This window comes from Lithobates pipiens, unplaced genomic scaffold, assembly GCF_037356315.1.
Source record: "Lithobates pipiens isolate NorthernLeopardFrog02 unplaced genomic scaffold, aLitPip1_a1.2 Scaffold_27, whole genome shotgun sequence".
Lineage (NCBI taxonomy): Eukaryota > Metazoa > Chordata > Amphibia > Anura > Ranidae > Lithobates > Lithobates pipiens.
In genome coordinates this window covers 80,474,226-80,493,296 of record NW_027507788.1, presented here as the reverse complement: position 1 = coordinate 80,493,296, position 19,071 = coordinate 80,474,226, and the positions used below count along the sequence as shown (strand labels likewise).

Here is a 19,071-nt window from a genome sequence, read left to right as displayed (position 1 = left end):
GCCAGTGCTTCCCACATCCCCCCCCCCCCCATCAGCATTTTCAGGAAGATTCTTCTAAAGCCAGCTATAGACAGAGCGATTTTTTTTTTTTTTCTTTTTCTTTTTTTTCTTTTTTTTTTTTCTTTCTTGCAACTACAATTGCCAGTGTTGATGGGGGAATCTCTCCCGCCAGAGCCATTGTGTTCTCCTGGAGAGGGGAAGCCTGTAAAATCCGGCAGGCTGGTTGTAATAAAGTTGCTCAATTAACTTGGGTACATTCAGCCTGCCCATACATGGTTTGAATCTCAGCTGGTCCAGCAGGAGATTCAAACTGGTCTATGGCCGGCTTAAGCACAATATTACTGTTTATGGTCTGGACACTCAGATTGCACATCCAGGTAACTGTTTCAGTATCTCCATTTTGTACCTGAGTGTACTCTGTCTGTATTGCATAACTGCCCAAAATAGAATATGCATGTTAGGTATTTTCTTGCTCTTGTTTGTAGGACGACATGGGCCAGAGCTCGCAAAGCATACTTCCGCAGTGGGAAAAACCTGCAGTCGTTGGATCTAGTGGAGAAAGCAGCTTTCTTTGTCACATTAGATGAGAGCGAACAGGGAATTCGTAGTGAAGATCCAGTGGATTCATTGGATGCCTATGCTAAATCTCTATTACATGGGCAATGCTATGACAGGTACGTACAGGGTGTGTGTATATGTAGGGGCAACATGTACAGGAAGACATATTAGGGCTGCAGTTACTGACCTCCTTCCAAACATGCCATTTGCCTAGCTCGTCTCTGATCGTTTTTTTATTTTATTATTATATTATATTAAAGTGCATCAGCAAACACAATTGCAAAGGCAAGCCCTTTGTCTAACTGAAAAGTCATTGAGCAAGTAAAGCGGCACATTAATACACATACTACAGGAGAGGGTCAGAGTGCAGACATACTGCACAATATTATCGGAGACCGTGGATAGACTATATGAGATTATCAGAGACTGCACATATACTGCACAAGATTACCAGAGACTGTGAATATACTACATGAGATTACCGGAGACTGTGGATATACTGCATGAGATTATCGGAGACTGCGGATATACTGCATGAGATTATGGGAGACTGCGGATATACTGCATGAGATTATCGGAGACTGCGGATATACTGCATGAGATTATCGGAGACTGCGGATATACTGCATGAGATTATCGGAGACTGCGGATATACTGCATGAGATTATCGGAGACTGCGGATATACTGCATGAGATTATCGGATCCCCCCTTTCCCGCCGCCATCCGGTACTTCTCTGGGCTCTTGCGTGCCCTCGGGGGCCCGGAGAAAAAATCGCCCGCCTCCAGATGACGAGCATGGAGATTTCTGGTGACCAGATGGTCACCAGTCATCTCTATGACCGTCGGAGGCCCAGGCGCGATGTTATGACTTCATGCCCGAGTACCCGGAAGTAAACAGAGCTGCGATCACGGCTGTCAGCATGAGATCAGTAATTTTTTATTTATTTTTTTCCGATCTCATGCTTTCCAGCCTGGAGGAGAGATGTGGGGTCTTATTGACCCCATATCTCTCCATAAAGAGGACCTGTCACATAGATTCCTATTACAAGGGATGTTTACATTCCTAGTAATAGGAATAAAAGTGATAAAAAAAAATGTAAAAAGTGTAAAAATAAAATAAAATTAAGTAAAAAATTTACAAAAAAACGCCCCTGTCCCCAGTAGCTCGTGCTCAGAAGCGAATGCTCAAACCACACGCCGCTCAAACCACACGTGAGTTATCGCCGCATGGATTAGAGCACGTGCAACAATTCTAGCATGATTGTGCGCAATTTTAAAGTGTGACATGTTGGGTATCTATTTACGCGGCGTAACATCATCTTTCACATTATATAAAAAAATTGGGCTAACTTTACTGTTTTTTTGTAATTTTTTTATTTCATGAAACCGTTTTTTTTTTTTTTTCAAAAAGAGTGTTCGATAAATTATTGCGCATTTACCGTTTGAGATAAAAAGTTGCAATGTTGCAATGACCACCATTTTATTCCCTAGGGTGTCTGCTAAAAAAAACCATATATAATGTTTGGGGGTTCTGAGTAATTTTCGAGCAAAAAAAAATTATGTCTTTACATGAGGGAGAGAAGTGCCAGAATAGGCCCGGTATTGAAGTGGTTAACCACTTCAGCTCTCTGGATGTACGTAGCCTATCTGAAGAGTGAAGGCTAAGCCCTGGTTCAGACTGATGTGATTTCTGATGTGTTCCAGAGCTCATAGAATCGCATCACAAGTGAAATAACATAAGTTTCAATGAAGGCTGTTTACATATATGCAGTGCAATTCCAAAGCGATTTTAAAAATGGGCATGTGTGAGTTTAGTGCAGTGTGGTGCAATTTGTAGCTGCAAAGACTTGAATGGAAATTGCATGCAGATTGCTTTTCTGTCCTAAGATAATGCAGTTCATTTTCTGTAAGTCTTTGCTTTGTCCCTCATCTCCCACCCCTGGCCCATGTCAGGAGATAGCAAGAAAGAATAAGACTGGCTTACTATATCCAAATTGTATCAAAAACTCATTATAATCACCTCTGAACCACATCAACTCGCACTGGAGCTGCTCCTTCAAATTGCACTGCAAAACAGATTCAACTTGCACTGCATTAGTGTGAACCTAGGTGTAAAGAGGAACTTTAAAAAAAGTTCCTCTTTTTAAAAAAAATTTAAAGTCAGCAGTTACAAATATTGTAGCTGCTGACTTTTAATAAACCTGCATTTACCAGTCCAGGGATCAAGCTCTGTCCTCACCTAGCCCAGTTCTTTGCCAGTCTTTGGGTCCCTGGAGCCGCCATCTTGGATGTGGGAAGCCAGCTATGACTTCCTGGTGCTTCACAGCTGACTTCCCACTGCATATGTGTGGGTAGTGCTGTGCTCTCTCAATAGACCCATAGCCTTCTGGGACCTGTAACGTGTCCTAGGAGGTTTTGGGGGTGCGGGCTGAGCTTCTGCTCGGTTCGTCTAGGAAATCTGAGCAGAAGTGGAGCGTGTACCTGCTCTAAGGAAAAAAAAACTCTCCGAAAGTAGGAGAGGGAAGGGGAGGAAAAGCGCAGCACCCCCTTTTAACCACTTACTGGGCACTTAAATCCCCTTCCTGCCCAGACCGATTTTCATCTTTCACCGCTGTCACTCTTTGAATGTCAATTGCGCGGTCATGTTAGACTGTACCCATATTTCTTTTTTTTTTTTTCTTTTTTTTTCACACAAATCAAGCTTTTTTGGGGGGTATTTAGTGTTGGTGTTGAAATTTTTTTTTTATTGGTGCTTTTCAAGAAAAACAGTAAAACAGTAAACAACATGAGATAAATGTATGCAAAGAACAGTAACAAATACATTTACGGGAGGCCAGCCAGTGACTATCGTCCACAGCTGGTCCCCGTCAGTAAGCTTGGAGAATTGGGCAGAGAACCTGTTCTCTGGTCCACGAGGTCATGCCAATGAGAGATGCTCATGGGTCACCTCTGAGGTAATTTGTAATAAATAACATAAAGGAGACAGAAAAAGAGAGAAGAGAAGAACAAAACAAAGAAGGAACAAGGTGGTAGGGGGTGAACAGAACAGTAGGGAGGAAGGAGAGTAGGGAGGAAGGAGGGGGAGAGGGGGTAATGGTTATGCACGGGGGGTAGGGTAAAAGGGAGCCCAGAGTGTCCCTATGTGTCCGAGATTTTGTTCAACAAGGTATCGGAGGAGGAGAAGCGGAGCCAGATCGACCATTGGGTTATAAATTTGGCGTATGTGTCATTGTCCAATGCCAGCATCTCCTCCATTCTCATTGTGTCATTCATAATTGATACCCACTGTGACAATGGGGGAGTATTCTTTGTCTTCCAATAAGCGGGTATCAGTTGCCTAGCAGAGGACATGAAGAAACAAAGCAATCTTTGCCTCTGCGACTTTATAGACCCGGGCAGTATGGAGAGTAGTGCAATTTTCGGAGAGATAGGGACTGGTCTATCAGCTATAAGATTATAACATTCGAAAACCTGCGTCCAGAAGGGGCGGATCCACTCACAGTCCCACCAGACATGCATATATGTTCCGACTGAGGTTTCACAACGCCAGCAAGTGGCTGGTGCAGACGGGAAGATTTTTTGCAAAGTTGCAGGGTCCCTGTACCATCTGGACAGGAGCTTGTAGTTTTTTTCTTGAGAGTAGCAGGAGATGGTTGACTTATGCGTGAAATAAAATGAGGTTTGCCATTCCGGCACAGAGATGTCTTCACCTGGGTCCGCAGTCCACATCCTAGTGTAGTGCGGGAGTTGATCTTGTGCTAAAGTCTGTATTAGGTTATATAAGGAGGAAAAGAGGTGTTTGGGAGTTTCTTGAAGTGAACATAGTTCCTCAAAGCTGGTATGCTTGCGATGTATTTGAGAGGAGGAGTGTAGGTGTTTGGTAAATGTGGACATATGTAAGGCTGTGAGCCAGTCTCCAGGGCCTGCCGGAGGGACCGGAGTCCCCTGCGATGAGTGTACAAATGTGTGAGCTTGTGGCCACTCAGTGCGTTTAAAGGACCCTAGGGAGGCGACCCTTATACCTTGTGGGAGAGCGGGATGGTCAAAAAGGGACGTCAGGGGGCCTGGGTCAGAGGAGAGGGTGGTGTTAAGTCCTTTCCTATACCATAGCTTCAAGGAGGCCAAAGTCAGTGGGGATAAGGATGTCAAGCGAGTGTAGTCGTGTTTGTAACCCCATAAAAGAGCCCTGAGGTCTACAGGAGAGAGGTCTTGTTCAACTGTCATTGAAGCCTTGCAGAAAGGGTGGGAGAACCATTCTAGGATGCGAGCCATATGAGCAGCTGTATGGTAGGTCTCAAAATCAGGGAGACCTGTTCCTCCCATTGTCTTTGGAAGCGTAAGCAATTTAAATTTAACTCTGGGAAGTCCCCCGTTCCACATGAATCTGATGGCTAGTGAGCGCAGGGAGGTAAAAAATGATTTGGGGACGTGGATGGGAACTGTTTGGAATAAATACAGGAATTTGGGTAAGGTGTCAATCTTTAGGGTGTTGATCCTTCCGAACCACGGCAGTGAGGACCCACCCCACTCCTCAAGGTCTTTCTGTATTCGGGAGAATAGGGGGGAATATAGTTTAGGGAGAACAAGTTAGCTAGGTTTGAGGGTATAATGAACCCCAAGTAAGAGATCCCCTTGGTTTGCCATCCGAATGTGAAATTTGATTTTAGAAGGGACAGGGTGGAGGGGGTGAGGGTTATGTTAAGGGCTTCCGTCTTAGTTATATTAATCTTAAAGTTGCTAGGGAATTCCAACGTTTTGGCACCCATAAGTAGGGATGGCAGTGAGGTGTGTGGATTCTGGATATACACTAGGAGGTCGTCGGCATACAGGGAACGTTTTTGGTGTGCAGATGGAGTTTGAATACCGAGAATGGAGGGGTTTTGACGTATGGCGCAAAGAGGAGGGGGGATAGGGGGCAGCCCTGCCTGGTGCCATTTGTGATGTCAAAGGGAGCCGATGTGGTACCGTTGACTAGGACTGTAGCTGAGGGTCGGGAATATAGGGACATAACTTTAGAGATAAAGTGAACTCCGAGGCCAAGCTGTTCTAGGGACAGGTGCAGAAACCTCCAGCTGACCCTATCGAAGGCCTTTTCAGCGTCGAAGGATAAGAGGCAAGCTTTCAGGCCTTTACACTGTATCGGGGATATAAGGTGTATCGTTTTGGTGGTGGTTTCCCTTGCCTCTCTACCAGGGACAAACCCCACTTGATCATTATGGATAATTTTAGGTAGTAGAGGGGACAAACGGGTAGCTAGAACTTTTGCAAATAACTTAATATCTATGTTAAGTAGGGAGATGGGCCGATGGCTGCTGCACTGGGATGGGTCCTTGCCTGGTTTAGGGATAATGAAGATGTTGGCCGATAAAGATTCTTTGGAAGGGAGGTTGGAACTTTCCACCGAATTAAAGGCCTTTGTCAGAAGGGGTGCAAGTTGGGGGGGCAAAGGTTTTGTAAAACCGGGGAGTAAAGCCGTCGGGACCCGGGCATTTGCCTACTTTATTTTGGGGGGTATTTAATCACTACTCACCACTCTCATGGACTCACTGATCAGAGAGAGCACCACCCGTGCCCCACAGGGTGCGTGCATTCTGCTCATTCATGGGAAGATGTACATGGACGCCCTCTCGGCAATTTAGGCCCACAATGTAGCCCTCTTTTGGCTATAGCGCGGGCGTGAGGCGGTTAAGGGAAGTGCAGTAGCAGTTGTAAGCTTGTTCTTGTTTTGTTCAGCCAACTCCTGACTGTAAAGTAAAGTTTATCCATGCGACTGTAAGTGTGGGCGGTATGTGGTGTCGTTCCCCCCCCCCCTCTATGGTTCCTGAGTTCTCCCACTCTTCCCGGGAGCCTGAGACCTCATTGAATGGCTTCAGGATGGTGAGCTGGAGAAGACCAAGATACATCCGTTCTTCAACCTGCCCTGCAGTGAAGGAAGCCAGAAGCGATGATTATTTCATTACTTCTGGTTTCAGGGCCATCATTACCAGGCTGCTTGGACAGATGCTTCCCTGTTACTCAATCTGTGCTTGGTTAGCTGCTTTGGAGAGCAAGAGAGACATTGGGGGTCTAATAGATCCCCAATCCAATGTCTTCATAAAAGGTGCCTGTCACATGCCTAATTCTATAACATGGGGAATTGTTAACCCCCCTGTGATGACAATAAAGTTGAATTAAAAATGTAAAAAAGTTTAAAGAAAATTCAAATTATAATGTGTTAAAAAAAAAAAAAAAAAAGTAACCATAACCCTCATTGCCCTGCACCCACCCATAAATGCAAATGCATGCACAGAGTGCACACATGTATGTAAACCATAATTGCACCACTCATAAGGTATCACCATGAACGTCAGTGAGCGCAATAATTCTAGCACCATAGCCCTTGTTTAACTCTAAACTGATAAGTAATACAATCTTTTAAAGTGTTGCCTATGGAGACTTGTTTACCATCTATGTACTTGATTTATATTTTACCAAATACTTGAATATTTATTGTGTGTTTACAATAAAAATGTATTATATTCTCTCTAAAAAATATTTATTCGATTAAGCAGTTGCACAAATATGCAACATTAAAAAATTGCAACTACTATCTCTTAATTCTACTGGGACTCTGCTTTCCGAAAATGTATAATGTTTTTTGAGAGCCGTAAGTAATTTTATGGACAAAAATGCAAATTACATGTGCAAAAGAAAAAAGGTTGCGCCAGCACCGAAGTGCTTAAACCCAAAGTTTATTTAGCTTTTTGCCCAGAGTTGCTTTAATATATAAATATTCGGTAGTTTTACATTTCTTTTTAATTATGTAACATGTTAATTTCCTTCATGTCTTCCTCAGGTGGTTTGATAAATCGGTTTCTGTCATCATCTTTAAAAATGGGAAAATTGGACTGAATGCTGAACATTCATGGGCAGATGCACCCATTGTTGGACATCTGTGGGAGGTACAGGCATATGTCTCTAGGTTTATCATATAATCCTGTTTGTTTAAAAATACGTATGCTTCTAACACCTTTTTATAATCATACTTTTCAGTCTACATTATATACTGACTGCTTCCAGCTTGGATACAATGAAGAGGGACACTGCAAGGGCCAGGCTGACCCAACACTGCTTTTACCACAGAGAATGCAGTGGGAAATCTCCAATGAGGTAACATCCTAAATACTGGTCAATCTTTAGGTAAATTCCTAAAGCTGTATTAAACCCAAAACCACAAATGTAATATTAGAACTTACCAATCATTAGATGTGGTGCCTGCATTCGTTTTAATTTTAAAGGATTTTTTTAACCACTTGTCTACAGGGAACTTGCACCCTCTTCCTGCCCAGGCCATTTTTCAGCTCTGTCGCACTTTGAATGACAATTGTGCAGTCATCCTACACTATACCCAAACACATTTTTTATCATTTTCTTCACACAAATAGAGCTTTCTTTTGGTGGTATTTAATCACTCCTGGATTTATTTATTTTTTTACTTAGTCTCTGACAGTAAATTTTGTAACAAAGTAATTTTTCTCCACTGATGTGCGCTGATGAGGCTGCACTGATGAGGTGGCACTTATGGGCACTGATGAGACACTAATATGCCACATTTATGAGCACTGATAGGCGGCACTGATCGACAGCATTGATGGGCAGCACCACTGATGGGCATGGATTGTTGGCAATGATGGGCACTGATTGGTGACACTTGGCACTATATTGTAATCAGGGCACTGATGATCGGTGCCCTGAATACATTTGTAGATGTTCCCCTGTAGGGAGATGCCGCTGTTCAGCTCCCCTCACCACACTCGGTGTCAGTGTGAGCTGAGGAGCGATGATTACCGGCATCTGTGTTTACTTGTGACCGGCTGTGATTGGACACAGCCGATCACATGGTTAAAGATCATTGGACGCACCGTGTCCTAGCAACATGGTGCGGCCGCAAACTCCACATTATGTGCTCCCGTGGGCATGCGAGAGCGGCTGTTCGGGGACGCTGTCATATGAACGATGGCTGCCCCGCCATCATTTGACGGGCTGGCAGCAACTAGTTGAATACACTGACAAATTGATGTCAAATTCCAGCTAACACTTTATAAGCGGTTACAGCAACAGGTTTTTTTCCTTTTTGAGATGAAGGATTTGTCTCAACCGCCTAACTGCTACATCAGCAGGACAGCGTATTCTGTTTAAAATAGACTTACTGGACAGATCATTGGCTTAAAATTAAAGGAAAGGGCCTAAAAAAGAAAACTAATGCAGCCATCACATCTAATAATGTAGTATGCTGCAATATAAAAAAAGTTTGCTTATGGGCTTAAATACTGCTATTTAATTTTTTTATGACTACAGTTTCCCAGTTCCATTAGTTTTCTTGAAATTGTTTACCCATTTAACTGCTAGGTTCTTTTCTATTATGGCAGGGCTTGACAAAACCCAGGCGCCAGGTCGCATTTGCGACTAGAATTAGCGACCTGGGGCAGCACAGCTGGGGGTATCCCGTCTCCGTGGACACCCCCGGCAAGATCATGTCGGGCCACGCCGCCGGTGGCCGGTAATTGAGGCCGCGGCTTTGAGGCCTTCTGCGGTCCTATGGTTCCTTCTGGAATCTGGCGCCCTCTTGTGGTGGCCATTGGTATGACAACCAGCAATGCTAATGGAGCTTCCCCTGCCTATTTTTACTGCCTGCCTATCTTCTTCCCTTTACTTAGAACCCCTAAACATTATATATATTTTTATTCTAACACCCTAGAGAATAAAATGGTGGTCGTTGCAATACTGTCTGTTACACCGTATTTGCGCAGCGGACTTACAAGCGCACTTTTTTGGGGAAAAATAAGACAACAGTAAAGGTAGCCCAATTTTTTTTTTATATTGTGAAAGATAATGTTACGCTGAGTAAATTGATACCCAACATGTCATGCTTCAAAATTGCGTCTGCTCGTGGAAAGACTACAAACTTTTACCCTTTAAAATCTCCATAGGCAAAGTTTAAAAATTCTACAGGTTGCACCTTTTGAGTTACAGAGGAGGTCTAGGGCTAAAATGATTGCTCTCGCTCTACCGATCACGGCGATACCTCACGTGTGGCTTGAACACCGCTACTCACATATGCGTTCGCTTCTGCACGCAAGCTAGGTGGGACAGGGTGCGTTTTAAAATTATTATTTTTTTTCTTATTTTAACTTTTATTTTTATTTTTTTCACTGTTCTTTTAAAAAAAAAAGTCACTTTTATCCCTATTAGAAGGAATGTAAAAATCCCTTGTAATAGAAAAAAGCATGACAGGTCCTCTTAAATATGAGATCTGGAGTCAGAGACCTCAGATCTCATATTTACACTAAAATGCAATTTAAAAAAAAATTGTCATTTCAAAAATATAAATTAAATAAAATGTCCCTCCTAAGATCCACGATCTAAGATCCACAATCTTCCCCTCACTCGTCTCCATGTTAGGCCAGGGACAGGTCTGGATCGCTGTCATGGACTTGGCGACTAGATTCCAAGCAAATTTGTCAAGCTCTGTATTATGGCTATTTCCGTTGTCTGATACAAGCCTCTTGCAAGTTTAACCTACACGCATACAAAGAGTAAGAGTGCATCTTTTTCAGTTGGTCATTGATGTGGCAGTACACTGTGTCTGGAATGCTGTCCCCTCATGTGTTTCTTTGCATAGGAAGGTTTTTAATGGGCACCGCTCTTCCCCCCTGCTCTAGAGTAAAAGTTTTGTGATACAGACACTCCTCGTTTAACGACTTGACTGTTTAACGACTGCTCGGACTTACGACTAGCTCTCCTGACCCACGCGGGACGACTGCTCGGACTTATGACCAGCTCTCCCAACCCGCGCCAGCTCGGACTTAAGACCAGTCCTCCTGACCCACGCACAGGATGTCATGTCATAACTCTGCATCAGCCTCATTCTCACTCCCAGCCTGCTGTTTTAAAGGTATGTACTGTACTTGGCTCTCCTAAATGCCTCCGCTGCGTCCACCTTTGCCCCCGTGGGATCTGAACCTGGTGCTATCCGTGCTTCAGAAACCGCCGTTTGAGAACATCAGGGAAATTCCCTTGTTGACTCTTTCGCAGAAAGTGGTCTTCCTAGTGGCCATTACATCGGCCAGGAGGGTTTCGGAACTGGCGGCCCTGTCTTTCAAGTCACCCTATCTGGTTATCCATAAGGAAAAGGTGGTGTTGCTTTTGCAACCTTCTTTTCTGCCGAAGGTGGTTTCGGCGTTTAACATCAATGAAGACCTTGTGTTACCATCTCTGTGTCCTAAACCGACACATCCTAAGGAGGTGGCCCTTCATTCCCTGGACGTGGTCTGGGCTCTAGGGGTATATTTGTCTGCCATGGCTCCCTTTTGCAAGTCAGACTCTGTTCGTTTTGGTAGCTGGTCCGAAAAGAGGTATGCCGGTTTTGTCTGCCACCATTTTCAGGTGGATCAGACAGATTGTGGTACAGGCCTATGCCTTGAAGTGGCAGGTGCCCCCCCTTTCCTGTCACGGCCCATTAATAAGGGGGCCCCTGGATACCGACTCTCCACCCTATGTGAATGAGTATGGGGTACAATGTACCCCTACCCATTCACCTGTGAAAAAAATGTAAAAAAAACACACAAGGGTTAAAATGGTTTTATTGCGCAGCTCCGGGGGTCTTCAAGAAGAGAAGAACAGAAGACAGCGGCGACAGAAGGCCGGGCCACCGCTTGTAAAAGAGCTAGAAGAAGGCGCGGTGCCCCGGCAAGAAGAACCGAAGAGGGGGACAAGACCCCCGAAGTCAGAGGAGGGTGGCGGCGAAGAAGAAAGCCGGGCTCCTCTGCTAGTAAAAGAGCTAGCAGAATATAGCGGAGGAGTCCGGTGAGAAAACCCCCAAAGAAGGAAGAAGACCCCCGGAGCTGTGCAATAAACTATTTTAATCCTTGTTTTTTTACATTTTTTTTTCACAGGTGAATGTGGCATACTCATTCGCATAGGGTGGGGGGCTGGTAACCGGGGGGGGCCCCTTATTAAAGCGATTCCGATAAGCCCGCAGACCCCGACAACCAACGGCCAGGGTTGTCGGGAAGAGGCCCTTGTCCTCATCAACATGGGGACAAGGTGCTTTGGGGTGGGGGGGGCCGTGCGGCTTCCCCAAGGCACCCCCCATGTTGAGGGCACGCGGCCTGGTATGGCTCAGGAGGGGGGGGGGGCGCTCGTTCGTCCCCACCCCCTTTCCTGGCCGGCAGGGTAGTGTGCTCCGATAAGGGTCTGGTATGGATCTGGGGGGACCCCCACGCAGTTTTTTTCGGCCTATGGGGGTTCCCCTTAAAATCCATACCAGACCTAAGGGCCTGGTATGCTCTCAGAGGGGAACCCACACCAATTTATTTTTTAGAAATTTGCCATGGAGTTCCCTTTTTGAGAGTTGATAATTCTGTGAGAGTCACCTCCGTATAGACTGAGATCCGACTTCGAGGCGATCTCCATTGAAATCAATGGGTACCAGTTGCCTACAAGTCGGATAGAAGTAGTACAGGAACCTTTTCTGAAGTCGGAGCGACTTCAGTAGTGTGCATTAAGACGGCGCTTATTCACTTACATTGATTTTTACATGTAGCGCGACTTAAGGCGACTAGGGGCGACCCGAAGTCGGATCTGAGTCGCCCCTGTGTGAACCGGCTCTCAGGTGCACTGCACCTGCAGTTAATTTTGAAAGCAGCCCAGTAACCACTGCGCAGTTATGTCCATATATACACTGGAATTTTAGTAAAAACTGACCTTTTAATAACAGTCTTCCATTCAGGTATCGCCTGCTGTTGCTGTCCCAGGCAGAGTGCATTTGGTATCACTTCGCCTGTGGCAGGAAACAGGGCTATATAGGAAGCATCAGCTTATATAGCTCTGCTCCACAGCTGCTTGCTTTGCCGGCTTCATTAAAAACACAGATGGTCTGCGATGGCGGGTCTGCAACCCATGATCTGGGCTTGCCAATTCGCCATCCCACAGGAGGAGGTCGTGGGCCACATCAGAGGGCTCCGTGGGCCACTGGTTGGGCACCCCTGCTTTAGGTGATCAACCTGCTCATTATGGAGAAATGCTTATCTTTTTCAACCAATTTTTTCTTTCTTCTGTCTAATGATATTGCCATGATCTAGTTAGCAGTTTCTAGATAAGTACTCCTCTGTATCACTTTATTGTAGTGCCCTCTAATATTTCTCATTGCAAGCAATTCAAAATTAGGCTTTTTTTTTTTTTTTTGCTCCCTATCTAGACATGCTCTCAGGAGTATGAGGTAACTGCATCACGCTTTCTGTATGACAAATTCCCACTTCGCTGCTGAAAATGCACCCAGCATGTTGCTGCACACCTGCTGCTACCTGCTATTGAGATGCAGGAACACAGTCAGCTGCTAGCCATGCAAAACCACATCCTTTCCACACGCCATTCTAGAAGTACTTTGCTGTGGTTTCCCTTGCCTAGCAATAGCAGATCACAGGTCTAAAGGTGCTGGGATAAAAGGGCCAAATGTGCATTCTACAGATGGCCTGCAAGAAGCTCCAAACTGCTCAGGGTGATAGCTTTTCCCTTGTTCTCCAACAACGTTTTATTATGATGCGGTTCCCCTCCTATTGCTTTGGCTCCCTCTCAGGCACGCACCATACAACTTGTCTGAAAATAATATATATACATATATATTTCTCTGTGACTGTATTTATTGGAAAACTTTCAGCGCTATATAAATATAAATGCTATATAAATATATGCTCCATTTCCCTGTCCTTTGCAGGAATCAAAGGTGGAACCTCCTTTACTTGTGAATGTAATGGAGATTATTCAGGACCCTGATTTTGTAGTGGAGACTACAGACCATTTTCTAGATTGAGTGTACACTTGGAGAATGCTAGAGAATGTAATTCACTAAATCTCTAGAATGTCCCTCATCTCTGTGCATATATGCAAAGGATTTTGTGGTTAAAAGCTTGAACTGCTGAATCTACAGCGCTTCACTTTTTCCACATTGTGTTATGTTAGAGCCTTATTCCAAAATGGATTAAATTTAATTATTTTTCTCAAAATTCTACAAACCATACCCCATAATGGCAATGTGAAAGAAGCTTGTTTGACATCTTTTCAATTTTATTAAAAATGAAAAAATCGCATGTACTCAAGTATTCACAGCTTTTACACTCAAAATGGAGCTCAGGTGCATCCTGTTTCCACTGATCATCCTTTAGATGTTTCTACAACTTGATTGGAGTCCACCTGTGGTAAATTCAGTTGATTGTACAGGATTGGAAAGCACACACCTGTCTATATAAGGTCTCACAGTTAACAGTGCATGTCAGAGCCGGTTCACACAGGGGCAACTTGGACACGACTTCAACATGACTTGGGGCGACTTACAACACGACTTTAAGTGGCCCAGGCTAGGAGACTTTTGCCGTGGCCAATCAGAGAATGCAAAAACAGAAGATTGCGCTATGGATCAAATTAGTATGGCTGCGGTATGAGCTGCCTCTACTTAATTTTCCCACCCCAATGGGTGGAAGTAACTGTAAGGGGAAGGGAGGGGTAGATCTGGCGCTATACCTTTAAATTATTAAAAACACATAAGTGATAAATTTGTCAGCGTCCTGGCAAATAATAATCAGATAATAGTGAAACACAAAAAATTCCAAAAAATACTTGGTGAAACTCAATATATTGTGTGTGTGTGTTCAACCTGCTAATAAAAAAAAAAACTAAAGTGCTGCTCTAAGTGCCTAGGTCACTATAAATGTCATATATACAGTGCTTAAATTAATATTTGAGCAAACCAAGCGACATGCTTCTGAATAAAATTAATAAACACAATGTGCTGTTTACAAAGCGATGGTAACATCAAAATGACAATAAGTGAAAGTCCCGCACTTAAAAGTAAAAATAAACAAAAGTGGATGGTGCACAAAAATGATGATTTTCTTCAAAAAACACAAGTGTCTCCTGGTGCACTTCACAGTGAATAGTAATGTGATTACCCTCACCAGAAATCTTACCCCTATTGGGGTGGATCAGCCTCCACAGTATGAGCCACTGTGCTGCTCTCTGGCATTGGCTTGATGTTGTCCTGGAAGATGCCTGCTCTTCTGCTGGTATTGTATCCACGTTATGTGTAATGAGGAAAAGACACATCCATGGTGTAGTATGTATTGACAGTTGATTTATTAAAAAGAAATCTACTCGCATAACAATGATCACAAATCGCCTTGTTAAGATACCGCCGGCCGCTGCCGTCTATGTAGAAAGTGCACGTTGTATGGTCACGTTATTATACATAACGTGGATACAATACCAGCGGAAGAGCAGGCATATATATCCACCCCAATAGGGGTAAGATTTCTGGTGAGGGTAATCGCATTACGATTCACTGTGAAGCGCACCGGGAGACGATTGTGTTTTTTGAAGAAAATTATCACTTATGTGTTTTCTCACTAATAATTTAAAGGTATAGCGCCAGATCAACTCCTCCCTTCCCTTACAAGAGAATGAGCTCTCAAGGGGGAACTCCACGCCAAATAAAAAAACAAACGGCGTGGCCCCCTCCAGGAGCATACCAGGCCCTTGGGTATGGATTTTAAGGAGAACCCCATATGCCAAAAAACCGGTGTGGGGGTCCCCCCCAGATCCATACCAGACCCTTATCCGAGCACGCTACCCGGCCGGCCAGGAAAGGGTGGGGACGAGCGAGCGCCCCCCCCCCTCCTGAGCCTTACCAGGCCGTGTGCCCTCAACATGGGGGGGTCACAAGGCCCCCCACCCCAAAGCACCTTGTCCCCATGTTGATGAGGACAAGGGCCTCTTCCCGACAACCCTGGCCGTTGGTTGTCGGGGTCTGCGGGCGGGGGGCTTATCGGAATCCGTGAGCCCCCTTTAATAAGGGGGCCCCCGGTTACCGGCTCCCCACCCTGTGTGAATGAGTATGGGGTACAATGTACCCCTACCCATTCACCTGTGAAAAAAAAATGTACAAAAAAAACACACAAGGGTTAAAATAGTTTATTGCACAGTTCCGGGGGTCTTCTTCCATCTTCGGGGGTCTTCTCGCCGCACTCCTCCGCTATCTTCTGCTCTTTTGCTAGCTCTTTTACTTGCTGAGGAGCCCGACTTTCTTCTTCCGACTTCGGGGGTCTTGTCCCCCTCTTTGGTTCTTCTTGCCGGGCCACCGTGCCGCCTTCTAGCTCTTTTACAAGCGGTGGCCCGGTCTGCTGCCGCTGTCTTCTGTTCTTCTCTTCTGGAGATGTTGCCTCGTCGCTGTCTCCGGTCACAATGACAGGACACGCGGCATGCAGTGACTTATATAGGGACATCATCGGTTGTCCCCGCCCATTATGATGTCACAGTCCCAGAGGATGCTGTGTAATCTCGATTGAACATCTCTGGAGAGGTCTGGAAAAAATGGCTGGGCACCAATGCTCTCCATCCAAACTGATAGAGCATGAGAGGAAATTAAAATGTGCCTACCTAAGGTTCTATTCGCGGAACTAAAGATCCAAAAGGCACACCTCAGCTTGCTTCTACATGATGGCTCTGGGCCTCAAAGCCTGCTTTGAGGATCTTTAAGTTTTACTCTAGACCTGTTCAACATCCTAACATATTGGAACAAGCAAATCAGAGTCCTTGGATTCGCCAAGCCATCTATCATGCTAGAGAAAGCTCTCCCTGGCATGGTGGACTTCCGGAATTAGGAAAGTAGTTTTTTCACCTAACCCAGAAGTTGGTGACTACAGATGCCAGCCTCATGGGCTGGGGGGTAGTGTCCGACTCCAGAACCAGCAAGAAGACTTGGTCAATAGTGGAGTCAAGATTCCCAATCAACATTCTGGAACTTAAAGCCATCAGATTGTCTTTACAACACTCACAAAACTCCCCTTCCCTCTGCAGGGTCACCCAGTCAGGGTACAGTCAAGCAACGTCACCATCATGGGGGCACCAGAAGTCGAGTATAATATAATGTATATACTTGTTCCCTAGGAGGTGTTTCTAACTGTCAGGGGGACGGACTGACTGGGAGCAGAGAGAGATAGCTGGTCCTGATCACAAGGAACCAGTGGTGGGACAAGGTAATTCAGTGCCCAGGGCGAAGATACCAAAATGCACCCCCCCCCCCCTCCTGAGCAGGGGGCGGAGCTAGTTGAAGCATGTACAGCGCACCAAAACATATGTAATGGTTGCGGAGTACGCCAGTATTACACACACACACACACACACACACACACACACACACAGCCAATTAGATTGCTTTGATGGTGGCTTGGTTTACAGCCAATATGGAGTAATGGCAATAAGGGCTGCCCAAGGTTGATATCTGAAGACTGTAAATGGAGCTCAAGAACTAGCTGTAGCTGACCTTGGCTTCTGTCAAATGGTCCTGCTGGAAATCCTCCTTTTGATCAGTGGGCTGCAGCACTGATCATTGTATTCTGATCAGTGGAGGAGTCCTGCTGTCAGAGTACAATAGCACAGAGGGGGGGGTTCTGAATCCACCTTGTTTGTGTGCATGCAGGGATCTATTCGTTTATCTTCCAGCAGACTGAACAAAAAAAACTAATAGTATATACTCGGCTTTAGACAATGTGTCGGGGAAAACATTTGTCATGCTTGGTAATCATACACATAAACAGTAAAGGTGAGCATACACTTTACAATCTGTACAATTTCTGCACAATCTCCCTTCAATTTACTAAAACTTTGTAAAATGAGGACAAACTTAAACAATTCATTATTCAGTTAGTAGTATCCAATCAGGCAGGCCCTTGTACTACATAGTTGGTGGTAGATCCAAAATATATTGTACAATCAGATTGTATAGTGAATGGTAAGCTGACCATGGATGGATCATTTTTTTTGATCAGTTAGTGTGTGATTGAAAAAAACTGAGCCGATTCCCCCTCATCCACAAAAGTGAGGTGGATGGAGGAATACTCTCCACTGAGACATTGCATTGTGATGGTGGTCAGAATACATTGATTAGCACTGCAGATGAAAGGAACATTTTCCAACAAGCTTGGTTTGAGAGAAGGTGATCATATTAGATCATCTTCTCTTTAGCAGGAATGGCCATAGATGAATTGAAGCTCATCAAGTATTTGATGAACCAGCTGAATTTCCATCCATGTCTAGACTTGGTGGCTCCTGTGTAAAACCCCTGTCTGTTTCTGATGCCTGGGGAGCTGGGGAAATCACTAAGCCTCCATGTATATGAGTTGTTTGGGCCCATTCAGACATGTGTGTCCTATGCAGGGCTCTCTTGTGCATTGTTTTCATCCCTCTGCCAGTGTTCTATTCATTTCTATTGGGACCCAAACCTGCATGTCATATTAGAATACAGAGGCTGTGTGCATGCAACCTCATGTCCCAATAGAAATGAATGGGTGTTGGCACAGGGATGCACACAATGCTCAAGCATCCCCATGCTGATAAATGACAGCCCTGCATGAGAGCCACATGGCTACACCTCATCTTAAATGGTCCTTAATAAAAACAGAATCAGAACTGTTGTCGTCACAGCTAGAACTGTGATATCATGCCTGAAAGAAGATTACCTGTTAGCTGAGTAGGGGCAGCCTCAGCAGCACAGACACATAGAGACACCACTCACTTATAGGACTGGAGAGGAGGGGACCTGAGGGAAAGGGCACAGGAGGGAAGGGGTCACAACACAGAGGAGAAGTCGCCTCCACATTGTCCAGAGCAGGGAGGAAAAAAACAGGAGGCTGGTGATGTCACACAGACATCGGGACACTCTGAAAGCAGGAGTGATAGAAATAAATGGAGAGGGGGAAGGAGAACCTGCTGTCCAGGCAAGCAGAGGAACAGGAAAGCTGTATGTATCTGGAATCATAGGAAAGCATTAATATGCTTTCCCAACCTCATGCGCCACACCCACTCCACTCTCCACTGTCGCTCAGGGACTTGTACAGTGCACTGTGCAGGCAGGGGGCGGGTGTAGTGCTACAGGCTCTGCTTACTCTGTTAGATTCGGCACTCTGCAAAACATTCTGGATGTGGTTACACCCGGCAGACAGCGCCCTCCTCCTCCAACTAAATCATTCCGCCCAGGGCAGCTGCCCATCCTGCCCACCACTAGTACCAGCCCTGCTAAGAACAGCTGATCTTTCTCCTCACCTATCAGAACTGGGATCCACCTTGTTTACATAGGAGGATCCCCGTTCTACCTCCTGCTGTACCACATGCACAGAGCAATGTACAGGTACGTCGGTTTGCGCAGCCGAGCCGCCTTGCGCTGTATATATGCAGAAGGCGGTCGGCAAGTGGTTAACAGAAGTCAATGCAATCGCCATTTTATTCTCTAGGGTGTTAGAACCTCCAAACATTATTATTATTATATTAGATTTTTTTCTAAGTAATTTTCTAGCAAAAAAAAATTATTTTAACTGTAAACAATCAGTTTGAAAAATAGGCCTGGTCTTAAAGTGGTTAAAGCTGCTGTTTAACAAACTGGAAACTAGACATGTTGATTCATTCGTGAACAAAAATGTTTTTAT

General features: G+C 45.0%; 1 protein-coding gene across 3 annotated transcripts in view; it reads left to right on the top strand.

Moving 5' to 3' along the window:
* Positions 1 to 19,071, top strand: part of LOC143933940 (carnitine O-palmitoyltransferase 1, liver isoform-like) — a 203,607-nt gene that overhangs the window by 146,108 nt on the left and 38,428 nt on the right. For all 3 annotated transcript variants that reach the window (XM_077457117.1, XM_077457118.1, XM_077457116.1), the window contains exons 11-13: positions 486 to 674; positions 7,395 to 7,500; positions 7,592 to 7,708. In XM_077457117.1, coding sequence (XP_077313243.1) covers positions 486 to 674; positions 7,395 to 7,500; positions 7,592 to 7,708 — 412 coding nt within the window. The remainder of the gene's footprint in view (positions 1 to 485; positions 675 to 7,394; positions 7,501 to 7,591; positions 7,709 to 19,071) is intronic.